The following is a 15,077-nucleotide window of genomic DNA, read 5'->3' as shown; positions in this document are numbered from 1 at the left end:
CAAACTTTTAAAATATCAGAGCTGTTCACCTACCTCAGCAGCACCTTCCCAAACTATCACCATATCCCCTTTGATTTTCTTTGTATCCAAAATTCCAGCAACCTTTGACTTGAATATATTCAACAACTGAGCATCCGCTGCTTTCTGCAGAATTCTAAATTCTACAGCCCTCTGTGTACACAGATTTCTCCCCGCCTCAGTCTTAATAATCAACCGCTTATTCTGAGACTGTGACACCTAGTTCTCCACTCCCCAAGCCGGAGAATTATCATCAATCAAACCCTTCAATAATTTTGGATAATTCATTGAGATCACCTCCCACGCTTCTAAACTCTAGGAAAGATGGGCAGGGTCTACTCAATCTGGAGGTCATGTGGCACAGTGGGTCATGTCCCTGTCTCCGACTCAGAAACTCTGGGTTCAAATGCCACTCCCAGGGCCTGATGGGCAAGGAGGGTATGTTCATGATTGTTCTAACCCATGGGACCAACGAGGGTGACCCGGTTGATCTCCCCGTGGGGCTCCTGGAGTACGAGGTCCCCCACTGAGGGGCAGGGGCCCAACAGCGGACTCTTTCATTCCCCGGGAGAAAAACCAGCCCAGGAAAGAGCCGACATCTCAAGATGGTCCCGGCTGGGACTTGGACTTTGCTTAGTTGCTGTATTTCGCAGCTGTGAGGAGGAAATAAATTACTTTTGACTCCCTTTTCGGGGCTCCTCATTAACGACAATATTGGCGATGAGGATAAAACGGCACGACAGGCGGCGCTGCAGGCCACTCAAACCATGCCTGCTTCTCAGAACAAAGGTGCAAGGTTTGCACTGTTTCAAAATCGCTGCTCTTCAACAGACTCAATACGTTTGATGCGAGTGTGGAAGACTGGGCTCCAAGCATATTATTTCTTCAGGGTGAACGTTATTACTGGGGAAGATTGCCCAACGATGATTCTTTTGACCGTCTTTCAGCGTCATAAAGAGCCTAACCTAGCCTGCGGCCCCAGACTCCAAAAGGTTTGACAACTTGGTGGTGCTTGTGATAAACCACTATAACTTCAAACCATCGTTCATTGTCTAAAGATACCGATTTAATATGGCCACGAGAACTCCGCGGATGTCTGTTACTGAATTTCTGGCATGTTTACGCAAACTGGTGGAATACTGTGACCACAGGCCATCTCTACCCAAGATACTACGAGACCAGCTTGAACGCGGAGTAAACAACATGGCGACGCAGAGGAAATTGCTGGCCGAACCATCCTTGGACCGTAAAAAGCGGCATCGTGATCTCCCTCTCACAGGACAGCATGGAGAAGGGAGTCCAGGAGCTCCATGGTACGTTTGGAATGGAGATGAATAGTGTAGGACCCCACCCATTCAGACAAGCGGCGCCCCCTAGGAGCAGGAGGTCTGGGATTCCACCCTTACCTGAATGCTGTCCGGACCAGGCCCGTTAGCCGAGGGCCGCTGCAGCCGAGCGAGTCACCTCTCCAGAGCCACAGGGAAGAGGTGAGGAGAAACCGCAGCGACCTGCAGCGCCAGGTCAGCCAACAAGCTCGTTACCTAGGTCGAGGGACGTGCCACCTGTAGTTAGGACCCTGCACCAATGAATGCAGTTGAATTGCATCACCGCGCCACAGGTTGCCCCCATCAGAATCACCGCCCAGGTGAATGTTCCACTAGAAATGGAGCTGGACACGAGGGCAGCAATCTTGGTGGTAGGACAGCAGACATTCGAAAAGATCAGAACAGGAATCCAGCATTTGAACCTAAGGGACACTGAGGCGAGATTGGCAACATACATGGGGGAACCACGAGCCATCGCGAGTACAACGATGACGCCACTTGTCCATGGACAGCAGTCCGTCTGGTTGTCCTTGATAATAGTGCAGAGCTCCGGCCCAAGTCTGCTGGGCTTATATGAAGGATTATATGAAGTCCTGGGGAAGTACCCAGATGTTTCCCTGGGTACGATCAAAGGACGCATGGCCAAGATATGCGTAGACTCTGAGGCCCAACCAAAGTATTTACGGGCATGCCCAGATGCCTACGCGTTTGATGACAAAGGTAGAGGTGGGACACCCCCACCAATACTGCCATGGACACAGGTAGGTTGGTGAGGATGAGATCAGGTAGGCACTTCCCTCTTAATTGATCTCTCACCTCCTGAGGCAGCAATCTCCTTCATGATTTGGCCAGTTCGATCATTAGTATTGCTACGGAGCCACTCTTGTTGAATGGCATTGGAGGGTCCACCCAGAGTCCTTTATCACGTCTGAATCCGGTGCCCAGGTTAATGCCAGGTGGTTTTATTAATATTACGGTTTCTCGTAGCGGTTTCCTGATATAACTGAGCGGCTTGCTGGACCATTTCAAAGGGCAGGGACTTCACAACCATTGCTGCAGAGTTGCAAAGTCACAGATAGGCCAGGCTGGGTAAGGATAGTCGATTTCCTTCCCTGGAAGATATTGGTGAAGCAGATAGGTTTTTCACTACAGAACATTAATTTAATGATCACCATTGCTCATATTTGCATTTTATTTCAGTTTTATTTAATTCATTGAAGTTAAATTTCCCAGCTGCCATGGTGGGATTTGACCTCATCCGTCCTAATTACTCCTGGCCTGTGGATTACAGGCCCAGTAGAATAGCCACTAAACTGCTGGAATACAGCCCAAGTCTTTGCAAGCTGCCCTCATAATTTAACCCTCCACTCGCCAATATCTTCCTGACGAAGCCGTGATCCAGCCTTTCTGAGCAAATGCTGCCATTCTCAAATTCCTGAAATGAAATGAAATGAAAATGGCTTATTGTCACAAGGAGGCTTCAAATGAAGTTACTGTGAAAAGCCCCTCGTCACCACATTCCGGCGCCTGTTCGGGGAGGCTGGTCCGGGAAAGATCCTGGTGAAAGATCCACTATTAACGCTCCTTATTTATTTATTTCAGTGCCACAGGTCGAGAGGTGTTCGACTGGATCCTGGACCAAGGTTACTATTCAGAACGGGACACCAGTAATGTGATCAGACAAGTGTTGGAGGCTGTGGCCTACTTGCATTCCCTCAAGATTGTCCACCGGAATCTGAAGGTAACAGATGTTGAAAGGAACTGTTGCCTCACACAGTACTTTTCAAAATTGCACTTGAGAAAAGTTCCATTAAGTGTTCTTCAGAAGCAAGGGGCCATAAATCAGGATGGACTCGACGCAAGTACTGGTTTAAGGAGAGTCTCGACACGAGTGCCTCTTTGGAGAGTCTCAACACAAAAAAACGATTTTAAGGAGGATCTTACCGCAAGTGCCCTCTTTAAGACACATGCTAACATTGGCTTTCTATTTGTAGATATTTTTCAAATTTTTAAATTTAAACGCTAAGTGTTGATGACGAAACAGTTGCCAATCCTGGAGTTTTAATGACATCAGCAAAGATGTTTATCCTGAAGATTTTCTCAAAATGGTGTTATTCCAGCCATTTTGGGTTTTGTTTTTCACTTCAGACCATCAGTTCCACTGCTGCATATAGCTCTTCCCTACCAAACTGTCAATGACGTCATCAGCACTCATGATTTAAACAAAAGCATTCAAAATATACCCTGCTCAACAAACAGGAGCTCCATATGGCCGCACAACAAGTGCTATGACTAGCTCTTTAATCCTCGATCTGCTGCATAAACAGGAGCTCCATATGTTTCACACAGCGACAGTCACTGGTGCCTTTAACCTTTGCTTTGCTGCACAGGAAACATGGTGCAGACCCAGAATTTGATGGAGCCCGGCGGAGCTCGCTTGCGAGGGCTGTTAGATCGCAGAATACCTGCTGGAAGTGAGAGCTGATAATGGTGCAGTGAGGACAAGGGGATGTCTCAGATCTTCGTGAGCAGTGACCTAAATCAATGAGGTTAAAGGACAGGGGAAGAAACTGAGGACTGCTGGAGGAGGAAATAGAGCGAGTTAGAGTCAAATTAGATTCAGAGCGGAAAAGAAAGATTGGTTTAAAAGAGAGAGAAAGAGAGAGACAATAATACGAATAAGTAGTGTGATTTTTCTTTCGACTTTTCTTTACATTTTAGAAGCAAATGCTCAGATCTCCCGGTCTCCGGAATCTCGGAGATTGGACATAACACCCAAAATGCACGATAGGATCCTTCAGAAGCGCCAATGCACTGGCTGTGTGGCAACCACAGGGAATTTGAACTTCTGAATTCCCCTGCTCCCCAAGACCCTCCAGAAAAGTTTCCAACTCAGAATTAGAGGCAGAGATTCAGACGGTTCCAACTTACTTACCTCAATAGTTATCCAGGAACTGTTCACAGGAAATCCCAGTCTAACTCCTGGGTAACTATTCAACTGACACCTCCCCACCCCCACCCCCTCCCCACAGCGCTGACTCGCCCCACGAACCCCCAACTCTCCCGCTAACCTGACTTGACTAGCCCCTACCACTTAACCCCCCGCACACCCCTGACTCCCCACCCCCCCACCACCCCCACCCCATACCCAAATTGCTTAGCAGCCACCAACTACCCACCTCCCAACCTGCCCAATAACCAACCTACCCAGGTACCACCTGATCCACCTTCCAACCTACCCAGCTACCCTCTGAAACCCCAACTACCCCCTTGGTCACCAACTTCTCCCCGATCCAAACTGACTGGCCCTGTCACCTCCGTCTGCCCTCCCAACACATAGCAATGGCTGGCATCCTTGCAGCCAGACCTGATGCCAGCACACCACCTGCTATCACCCTACCCAGCTACCAACCTACCCAGCTACCACTCTACCCAGCTACCAACCTACCCAGCTAACATCTACCCACCTACCAACATACCCACCTTCCAACCTACCCGCCTTCCAATCTACCCAGATACCAATCTACCCAGCTACCAACCTACCCAGCTATCACTCTACCCAGCTTCCAATCTACCCACCTTCCATCTTACCCAGCTAACATCTACCCACCTTCCAACCTACCCGCCTTCCAATCTACCCAGATACCAATCTACCCAGCTACCAACCTACCCAGCTACCACTTTATCCAGCTACCAACCTACCCAGCTACCACTCTACCCAGCTACCAATCTATCCATCTTCCATCCTACCCAGATACCAATCTACCCAGCTACCACTCTACCCAGCTACCAATCTACCCACCTACCAGTCTACCCACCTACCAATCTACCGACCCAGCTAACATTCTACCCACCTTCCAACCTACCCACCTTCCAATCTACCTACTTTCCATCCTACTGAGCTAACAACCTACTCACCTTCCAATCTACCCACCTTCCAATCTACCCAGCTACCAGCCTACCCACCTCACAACCTACCCAACAACCAACATACCCAGGTACCACCTGATCCACCTTCCAACCTACCCAGCTACCAACCTACCCACCTCCCAAGCTAATCAGCTACCATCCCACCCAGCTACCAACCTACTCACATGCCACCTGACCCACCTTTCAACCAACCCAGCTACCACCCTGCTCAGCTACTACTCTACCAAGCTACCGGTCAACCAAGCTACCACCCTACCCAGCTCCTAACCTATCCAGCTACCAACCTACCCACTTGCCATCTGACCCACCTTTCAACCTATCCAGCTACCAACCTACCCAGTTACCAAACTACCCATCTATTACCCTACCCATCTACCAATGTACTCACCTGCCAACATATCCAGTAATCGGAGGGATTGCAACCCTAAGCAGAAGATTTGGACCAATATGTTCACCGACAGGAGTGCGAGACCGAAGATTCAGTTGTTGCTTTCCTAGGCTGGAGAGTTTGAATGCTATTTTAAGAAAATTAATCTTGTCACTAAAAGGGTCCTTCTACTGTAAAGTACCAGCCCAAACTTTCAGCAGCAAATTTAATTTGTTTTAACAGCTCACATGCAATAACGTTTTAACATTCATTGGGAGTTGATATTTTAGAAGGTTAATGGAGCAGATTGTCTCGCAGTTAATGACAATTCACCACTCACGGTGCATCCCTCACCAGCACGGTGGCACAGTGGTTAGCACTGCTGCCTCACGGTTCCAAGGACCCGAGTTCAATTCCGGCCTCGGGTGACTGTCTGTGTGGAGTTTGTACGTTCTCCCGTGTCCGCGTAGGTTTCCTCCGGATGCTCCGGTTTCCTCCCACAGTCCAAAGATGTGCGGGTTAGGTGAATTGGCCATGCTAAATTGCCCCTTAGTGTCCAAAAGGTGAGGTGGGGTGACTGGGATAAGGTGGAGACGTGGGATTAAGTAGGGTGCTCTTTCCAAGGACTGATGCGGACTCGATGGGCCGAATGGCCTCCTTCTCTACTGTAAATTCTATGATCTATGACTTGCCTCGTGATTTGCACCTTTTTTTAAATATAAATTTAGAGTACCCAATTCCTTTTTTCCAATTAAGGGGCAATTTAGCATGGCCAATCCACCGACCCTGCACATCTTTGGGTTGTGGGGGCGAAACCCACGCAAACACGGGGAGAATGTGCAAACTCCTCACGGACAGCGACCCAGAGCCAGGATCAAACCTGGGACCTCGGCGCCCGTGAGGCAGCAGTGCTAACCCACTGCGCCACCCTGCTGCCCTAACACCCTGCGCCTTTAACTCGCTGTTATTTTCCCAACAAATCCTGGGCCTCTATAATTGCTGCCTGCTGGTTTTGCATTCAAGCTCACATCTATTTCTTGTATTTCTGTGCTTTTGACTTTAAATTGGCAATCCGGCATTAGCTGTCAGCACTTGCTGAAGGGAAGCTGTTGACATGTGTGACAATCTGCGAATGCGAATAATAATTGTGTTCTTCCTCGCCATCGTTTCCTAATCTGTGCTTTTCTGTTCACTGCTCTGTCAGCTGGAAAACTTAGTTTACTTCAACCGTCTAAAAAACTCCAAGATTGTGATCAGTGATTTCCACCTGGCCAAGTTGGAGAATGGGTTGATCAAGGAGCCATGTGGCACACCAGAATATCTCGGTAAGACCGCACAATTGGCCAATTGCGTGAAACGCCGAATGATATGAGTCGCAAAAAGTTGGTTTGCAGGTGCAACAGGTGATTAAGAAGGCAAATGGAGTTTTGTCCTTCATTGCTAGAGGGATGGAGTTTAAGACTAGGCAGGTTATGCTGCAATTGTATAAGGTGTTAGTGAGGCCACACCTGGCGTATTGTGTTCAGTTTTGGTCTCCTTACCTGAGAACGGGTGTACTGGCGCTGGAGGGTGTGCAGAGGAGATTCACTAGGTTAATCCCAGAGTTGAAGAGGTTGGATTACCAGGAGAGGTTGAGCAGACTGGGACTGTACTCGTTGGAATTGAGAAGGATGCGGGGGGGGGGGGGTTCCTGTAGGGGCCAGAATTATTCGTGGGGTTGGCCCGTTCATGCCATCGTAAAATGCAACGGCGTTTACGACAGCGTGGACACTCTGCCATGGGATTAGAGAATTCTGCCCCCTATCTATATCTGCTACTAACGCCAATTAAGCAAACCAATACAGTTTAAATGGCACTTATAAATAAAGTTAACAACCCAGGTTTACTTGCTTAGCTGTGTAGAAACATTTAAAGAGAGTTCCTTTCAAGGGCATATGCAGTACAATTCTGTCTTGTCAGACTCAAATCCCATGGCAAACTGCAAAACTACAGACAGACATGGCTCCTGTAATTAATTACATCACCTGTATCTCACTAAGTTCCATGACCTGCTTAACTAGGGCTAAACAGCACTCCACCATTAATGATGTACACTCCACAGAATCACCAGCAATCAAAAGACAATTCCATTCACCTTTTATCGGGAACCAGCTAAGCAGTTAAAATCAATAATTACCTCACTCTTTTACAACTCCTTAATTACAGCTTTAGCAGACACACAGTTTGGGTACCTTAACCAAGGTTCTTTAATAGTATTACGGCAACAAATATTTACCTTAACCCTGTCTTTTAAAAACATTACTGCAACAGATTTAAATATAATATTAAATAATTTCTACATTGATCACACATATGATCTCGTTCTGACTCTTTTTGCTCGAAGGAATCTCTTTATATTTGGTGTTTACTTTACTGGGATTCACAAAATGTTATAATTAGGTGGAGGTGATGATGCAGTGGCATTTTCACCAGACTAGAGACCCAGGGTAATGCACTGGGTGCCTGGGTTCGAATCCCACTACAGCAGATGTTGAAATTAGAATTCAATAAAAACCTAGAATTAAAAGTATAATGCTGACCATGAAACCATTGTCATAAAAACCCATCTGGTTCACTAATGTCCTTCAGAGAAGTAAATCTGCCATCCTTGCCTGGCCTACATGTGATCAACACAACAATGTGGTTGACTCTGAAATGGCCGAGCAAGCCACCTCTGTTCAAGGGCAATAAATGATGGCACAGCCAGCGATGCCCACATCCCATGATTTTTTAAATAAAACCCTCTTTTCCTTATTGACTTGGATCAAAACCTTAGAGCAGGTTGTAGAAAAATCAAACTTGCAGCACAGAGTTCCATGCATTGGGAGTTTACATCTGGAATTCAGGTGTGGTTGTCAACAGAGCACACCTGATTTCACATGGGTTTAAGTTACTCCTGCGAGATGTGCTGACCACTAAACCCAAGCTTCAGATGTGCACTCCCAATGTTTCAAGCTCCATGATTGGCCTGGTGGACCCTCATTGACTAGCAAACCATTTTTCAATGAGAGAAAGCATTGGGCAGCACGGTAGCATGGTGGTTAGCATAAATGCTTCACAGCCCCAGGGTCCCAGGTTCGATTCCCGGCTGGGTCACTGTCTGTGCGGAGTCTGCACATCCTCCCCGTGTGTGCGTGGGTTTCCTCCGGGTGCTCCGTTTTCCTCCCACAGTCCAAAGATGTGCGGGTTAGGTGGATTGGCTATGCTAAATTGCCCGTAGTGTCCTAAAAAGTAAGGTTAAGGGGGGGTGTTCTTGGGTTACAGGTATAGGGTGGATACGTGGGTTTGAGTAGGGTGATCATTGCTCGGCACAACATCGAGGGCCGAAGGGCCTGTTCTGTGCTGTACTGTTCTATAAAAGCGATATTCACTCTTTCCCAAGGTGAACCTACAGTCTCGACAAAACTGCCAATCAGGATTTTAATCCGCTTCAAATGCTTGCCATTGAGCACAGGTGCGTTCTGTAAAAATGCATTGGCTGTTTATTCCAACATCCTAATGGCTGTCGTTCAAAGGTCAGGAGGTGCAGGACCTTTGTTTCCTTTCCATCTCTGTCTCTCTCTCTCATTTTTAAAGTAATTGTCAGTCTAAGAAAAATCCAGACAGATTAGAGAAGAAGAACATGAATATGTCATGCAATGGGCTCTGGACTAGCAAACCAGAGTCTATCAGCTTAAATACTGCCAAAGGCACTAAGAATCTAGTCCCTTGCAGGTAAGCAACATTTCAATGAATTGTTGGCAGAAAAACCCTTACTAATGTATTTCAGGAAAGAGAAGCTCCCATCCCTACCTGGTCCGACTCACATGCTGCAACATGACTAAATAACGAGAAACTGTTTCCAATAACTTGTCAGGTCAATAAGCAGAGGGCGTGGGTTTAATGTGATTGACTAAAGAACGATGAGGGAAATCTGATTTTACACAACAGATGATTAGGATTCGGAATGCACTGCCTGGTAGGGTGATGTAAACAGATTCACAAATGACCTTCAAAAGAGTTTGGCTGAATGGGTGAAGGGGGAAACGATCTTGGGCAAGAGCCATAGAGCTGAATTTTAAGTACCGTGGGTGGGGAGGGGGGTAGGGGAGGTGTATCTCTCGTGGGGCGAGGGGAGGCACATAAAACAGAACGGGCACCCATCTTCCCGCCCACCCCTGAGCTTACACCCATAATGGAGAGAGGGAAGAGGGCAAACGCCAAAATTGCCACCTGCCATATTTAAATGATCATTAAGCCAATTGACCCTGATAATATGTTGCCTCCGACATAAAACTCTTGGCATGGGCAGCCAGTTGGGAATGGAAAGCCCAATTTTTAAACTTAAATGTTTAAAGGAAGGACGAGGATGGTCGCTCTTTAGGGGCTGCCCTTTGCCGATCACAGGGCAGCCCCCCCCCCCCCCAGTGGTTGAATCCCCCCCCTTGCCCACTTGCTTAAATGAATGCCCCCTCCCCCCCCACTTCACCCTGTCATAATATACACCAGTATATCATGGTGCAGACACACACTGATGGACATACACTAGGACCAATCAACATGCACAGACACAGCAGCCAATTACCAGTTAGAACACACGCACTATAAAGACAGAGGGCATCACTTTTCCCGCTCATTCTGGATGCTGCCTCTCAGAAGCACAAGAGTTCATCAAGTACAGCACAGACTCTCACCACGTGCTGAGAGATTCAGCTGGTTCGGACAGGCACAGGTCTCTAGTTAAGCTAGCATCGTTTAAACCCACAGTTATAGTATGTCTATTATTTTATCAGAGTCAATAAAATAGTGTTGAAGATTCTTCAGTGTTGGTGGCATCTATCTGCTTCACAAGTCCACAGTGCCCAACACCTCACACCCCTTCTCTCTGATCTACCCAAGCCCCCCTGATCCAAGGCCCCAGATTCACCTGCCACAAGGGTTCACGGGTCTTGATTTTATCTCTGCAACCCTGGCAACTGCTACAGACGCCTTGCTGGTACTGCCAGGACTGGTGGAGGAGCTGCCACCAATTGGATTGGCCGGCAGCTCCAGAGGGGTGGAGTTCCGTCCCAGTGAGGGAGTGTGGGGGGGGGGGGGGGGGGAGGTTCCACTCGGCCCTCGTTTATGGCTTTATGAGCGGATTGGCAAGGAGCACATCGCTCCGCGTTGACGATGCTTTAGGGGTGAGGCACCCTCAATTAAGACGCGAGAGAGAGGTCGGTAATCAAAAGGCTTTAAACTACAGAGAACAGGACAACATTCGAGAGAAGTGTGCTCGCCACATGGAGCCTTATCCTATATACCGTTTCCTGGGGGCGTAGGCAGAGGCGGAGTCCCCCAGGGTTCCAAGCCTCTTAAAGGGGCAAGGTATTAAAGGTCAGGTACCTTTTACGGCAGTTATTAATACCGTTCATCACAAGGGGGGAGGAGTTATGGCATCTGTTAACCCCCCCCCCTCCATCCCCCCAGTACTATTCAGCCCATGTAGTGGGACTAACTAGATCGTGCTCTAGGAGAACCAGCATAGACTCGATGGGATGAATGGTCACCTTCAATGCTGCAATATGCTAACATTCCATTACTAAGAATGTCCTCAGGACAAGCAAGGACAGCAAATAAATGGTCGCATTGCTCAAATCCTAACAACAAACTTTTAAAATGAGGGCGATTATAATGAATGAGACAATCGAATCGTTATGTCACCATTTTTTTTATCACTCTGCTCATTATATTGATGACAGACCATCAAGTCCTGGAATACAAATAGCAGCATAATTATGATCAATCACCATTCAAACCATCAGAGTTCAATTGTTACACCCACAGTTAAATTTTTGTTGCTGAATTGTTTCAAACACATGTTTTTAACATCACTGCTTTCTGCTTGCTGTGAGGTTCCTATTAATTGATTTTATGTTTTAGGATTGTTGGAAAAAGGGCATATTAAAGCATGTGGCACAAACTTTTCCTTCAGAGTAGAAAGGGGGAGATTCTCAATCGGGTTGTGTGGGCTGAGACATCCCAGCCTGATTTGCCTGCCTCTCAGTGAGAGTTCAGTTGAAAAATGAATTGAAATGAAAATTGCTTATTGTCGCAAGTAGGCTTCAAATGAAGTTACTGTGAAAAGCCCCGAGTCGCCACATTCGGGGAGGCTGGTACGGGAATTGAACCCGCGCTGCTGGCCTGCCTTGGTCTGTTTTAAAAGCCCACTATTTAGCCCTGTGCTAAACCAGCCTCAAGCTATCACTTACAAAGCCAATGACATAAAGAGATGGGAAAGTGGGATTAACCAGAAAATCCACCTTGATGAAAACATTTAGCTTGCTCCCAAATGAATTATTTCAGCATCTTAACGTTGCAAAGAAGTTACAATTACTTGCTTTTTATGATACGTGCCAGTCCAGTTAACTGTGGTTGACAGTGACCACAGGATTCTTAGTTTCTCTTCTCCCTCAAACGTAACATGGGGGGGCTGCACTCCTCTGATATATTTAGGTTAATCAGCTGCAGACTGGATTTCCCGGAGTTTTATTTTATATATTAAGAGTGCCCAATTCCTTCTTTCCAATTAAGGGGCAATTTAGCGTGGCCAATCCACCTAACCTGCACATCTTTTGGGTTGTGGGGGCGAAACCCACGCAAACACGGGGAGAATGTGCAAGCTCCACACGGGCAGTGACCCAGAGCCGAGATCAAACCTGGGACCTCGGTGCCGTGAGGCAGCAGTGCTAACCACTACGCCGCATGCTGCCCCAGGACTTCCCAAAGTTACCACTCATTTCCCAAGTGCCTCTGGTTGGGACCAGTACCACTCATTTCCCAAGTTTTACTGGCGTTCCCAGTGAAGGTATGTAGCAGTAGTTTAGGAACCGAGTCGTTGAGTGAAAAGGCCTGTGTCTTTGGCACTAACAAAGACCATAGAGAGTGCGCCCAAATTGCTCTATTTCACAATTGTCTGTTTCATGCAAATTTCCAGCTCCAGAGGTGGTTGGACGACAGAAATATGGACGACCCGTTGACTGCTGGGCCATAGGAGTGATCATGTACATACTGTACGTACTATTTCATTTGGGCTTGGGGTTACAGGAGTGTCGGGGCGTCTATTTTTAATGTTATGCTTGCTTTCAGGTGTCTGAAAACTGCCAGTAAATCAATGTACCTCGAGAATTAACTTTTAAAATGCCATTTTGCCTCCCCGCCATTTTGCCTCCTGGCCATCTTCCAACCTGGTTTGAACTTTGAATGAATCAAAACAGTTTCATTGAGGAAACTTTTAATTCGGCCACCCAAAAAGGTAAATTGAGGGTGTAATGCCCCCACAGGAGAGGGGGAGGGATGGAGTTAAACCGTGCCTGTGGGAATATGCACAGCCATACATTGATCTGCACACTGAAGTGAATTTCAAAGGAGTGCCAAAATCGATCACTTTCAGGGAAGAAGGAAACAGCTCATGACAAATGGTTCCCCCATTCCCTGACTTAAATCCGAGACCATGGGTGGGATTTTCTGGTGTTGGCTCAGGCGAGGAAACGTTTCTGCACCTCATTAGCTGCACTGCCAGCTTTTCCCACCATATTTCATAGAATTTAATCATAGAATTTACAGAAGGAGGCCATTCAGCCCATCGAGTCTGCACCAGCTCCTGGAAAGAGCACCCTACCCAAGGTCCACACCTCCACCCTATCCCCATAGCCCAGTACCCCCACCCAACACTAAGGGCAATTTTGGACACCAAGGGCAATTTATCATGGCCAATCCACCTAACCTGCACATCTTTGGACTGTGGGAGGAAACCGGAGCACCCGGAGGAAACCCACGCACACACGGGGAGGATGTGCAGACTCGGCACAGACAGTGACCCAAGCCGGAATCGAACCTGGGACCCTGGAGCTGTGAAGCAATTGTGCTATCCACAATGCTACCGTGCTGCCCTTTATTTGTAAGCACTTTGTAAAATAAAATGCTGGAGGCGTGGCTCGCCCCATCGCACTGGTGGGGGTGGGACTGGAAAAAGGCAGCAGTTGGGAATCCGAAGATCAAATGAGCCCTGATCTCCGCTGTAAAAAATGGAACCCCTTCCCCAAGTACAAGGAGACCCCCACTCCTGGCACTGCCCCCCCCCCACCCCCCAGGCAGTGCCAAAGTGCCAGTGCCAGGCTACTGCCCCGACATGTTCCTCTACCCCCCCCCCCCCCCCCCCCCCCCCCCCCCCCCGGGGGGGCTATAACTACAAATACGCCCCAGCAGGTACCAACCAACAGCTTCAGGTTTGTGAAAAGCAATTGCAATCCTTGCTAATGTCACGTCACATTGGCGACGGGAGAATTCCAAAGGTGTCGGGGGTTGGGGGGAATGATATGGCGGGAGAGCCCACTAATTAGATTAAAACGTATGGAGGAAGGGTGGGAACCTCGTTACGCCACCAGCGGGAGGCTGGGAAAATCACAAAACGCGATCTTGCCAGCGAGATTCCCGGTTTCCGAGTCATGCGAGACTTTGCACCTGTGTCACTATTTTCGTTCACAGTGGGCACAGACACAAATCCATGGCACGTACAACACACTTGGTGATGTGGCAGGTTGTGATGAGAGTGATGAAAGACTGCAGGAGATTAAGATAACATATATGTGTTGGCATGATGGGCAACTGGATGGTAAATGCAATTGTAATGCATAAAAATATTAATCAGTGTACACTTGTCAGCCAATCATTATTATTATTATTATTATATAATATTATATTATAATATTACTTATTACTTGCCGCTTGGTGTTTCTCAGCTTGACCCATACAGATTCCACATTTGTTGGAGCTAATATCCTTCCTCACTATTGCGTTAATTTCCTCTATAACCAGCATTGCCACACCATCACCTTGTCCTTTTTGTCTGTCCATTCTAAATACTGAATACCGCTGGATGTTTGGTTCCCATTCCTGGTCACCCTGCAGCCATCTCTCTGTACTCCTGATTATATCATACCTATTTACATCCATTTGCGCGATTAATTCATCCGCTTTATTGCGAATGTTCCATGCGTTGAGGCACAAAGCCTTCTTTTTAACATTACTTGTCCCGCTCCCAATATTTTTCACTGTGGCCCTGTTTGAATCTGGCCCTTAGTTTCTCTGCCTATCACGTTTCTTATTTCCCTTTCTATCTTTTGTTTTTGTCCTTGACATCCCCCCCCCCCTCTAAATCCTTGCATAGGTTCCCATCCCCCTGCCTTTTTAGTTTAAACCCTCCCCGGCCACTGATTAACAATTGTCCCAACAAAGGAGATCAAGATGATGTGCTCCCATTGTTAAACTGCATGTGGTAGTCACCACTGATGTATATATTGTACATATAGGATGTTGATATAGGTGCTTAACGGTAAGGCCCCTGTACTACAGGTACGGGGGCAGATCCCTGCCTGCTG

General features: G+C 47.5%; 1 protein-coding gene across 5 annotated transcripts in view; it reads left to right on the top strand.

Moving 5' to 3' along the window:
• LOC119973850 (caM kinase-like vesicle-associated protein) overlaps positions 1-15,077 on the top strand; it is a 189,947-nt gene that overhangs the window by 150,823 nt on the left and 24,047 nt on the right. For all 5 annotated transcript variants that reach the window (XM_038812330.1, XM_038812329.1, XM_038812332.1 and 2 more), the window contains 3 exons: positions 2,946-3,084; positions 6,845-6,965; positions 12,635-12,710. In XM_038812330.1, the coding sequence (XP_038668258.1) occupies positions 2,946-3,084; positions 6,845-6,965; positions 12,635-12,710 (336 nt within the window). The remainder of the gene's footprint in view (positions 1-2,945; positions 3,085-6,844; positions 6,966-12,634; positions 12,711-15,077) is intronic.

This window comes from Scyliorhinus canicula, chromosome 11 (genome assembly GCF_902713615.1).
Source record: "Scyliorhinus canicula chromosome 11, sScyCan1.1, whole genome shotgun sequence".
NCBI lineage: Eukaryota > Metazoa > Chordata > Chondrichthyes > Carcharhiniformes > Scyliorhinidae > Scyliorhinus > Scyliorhinus canicula.
This window is presented reverse-complemented; position numbering and strand designations above follow the sequence as displayed.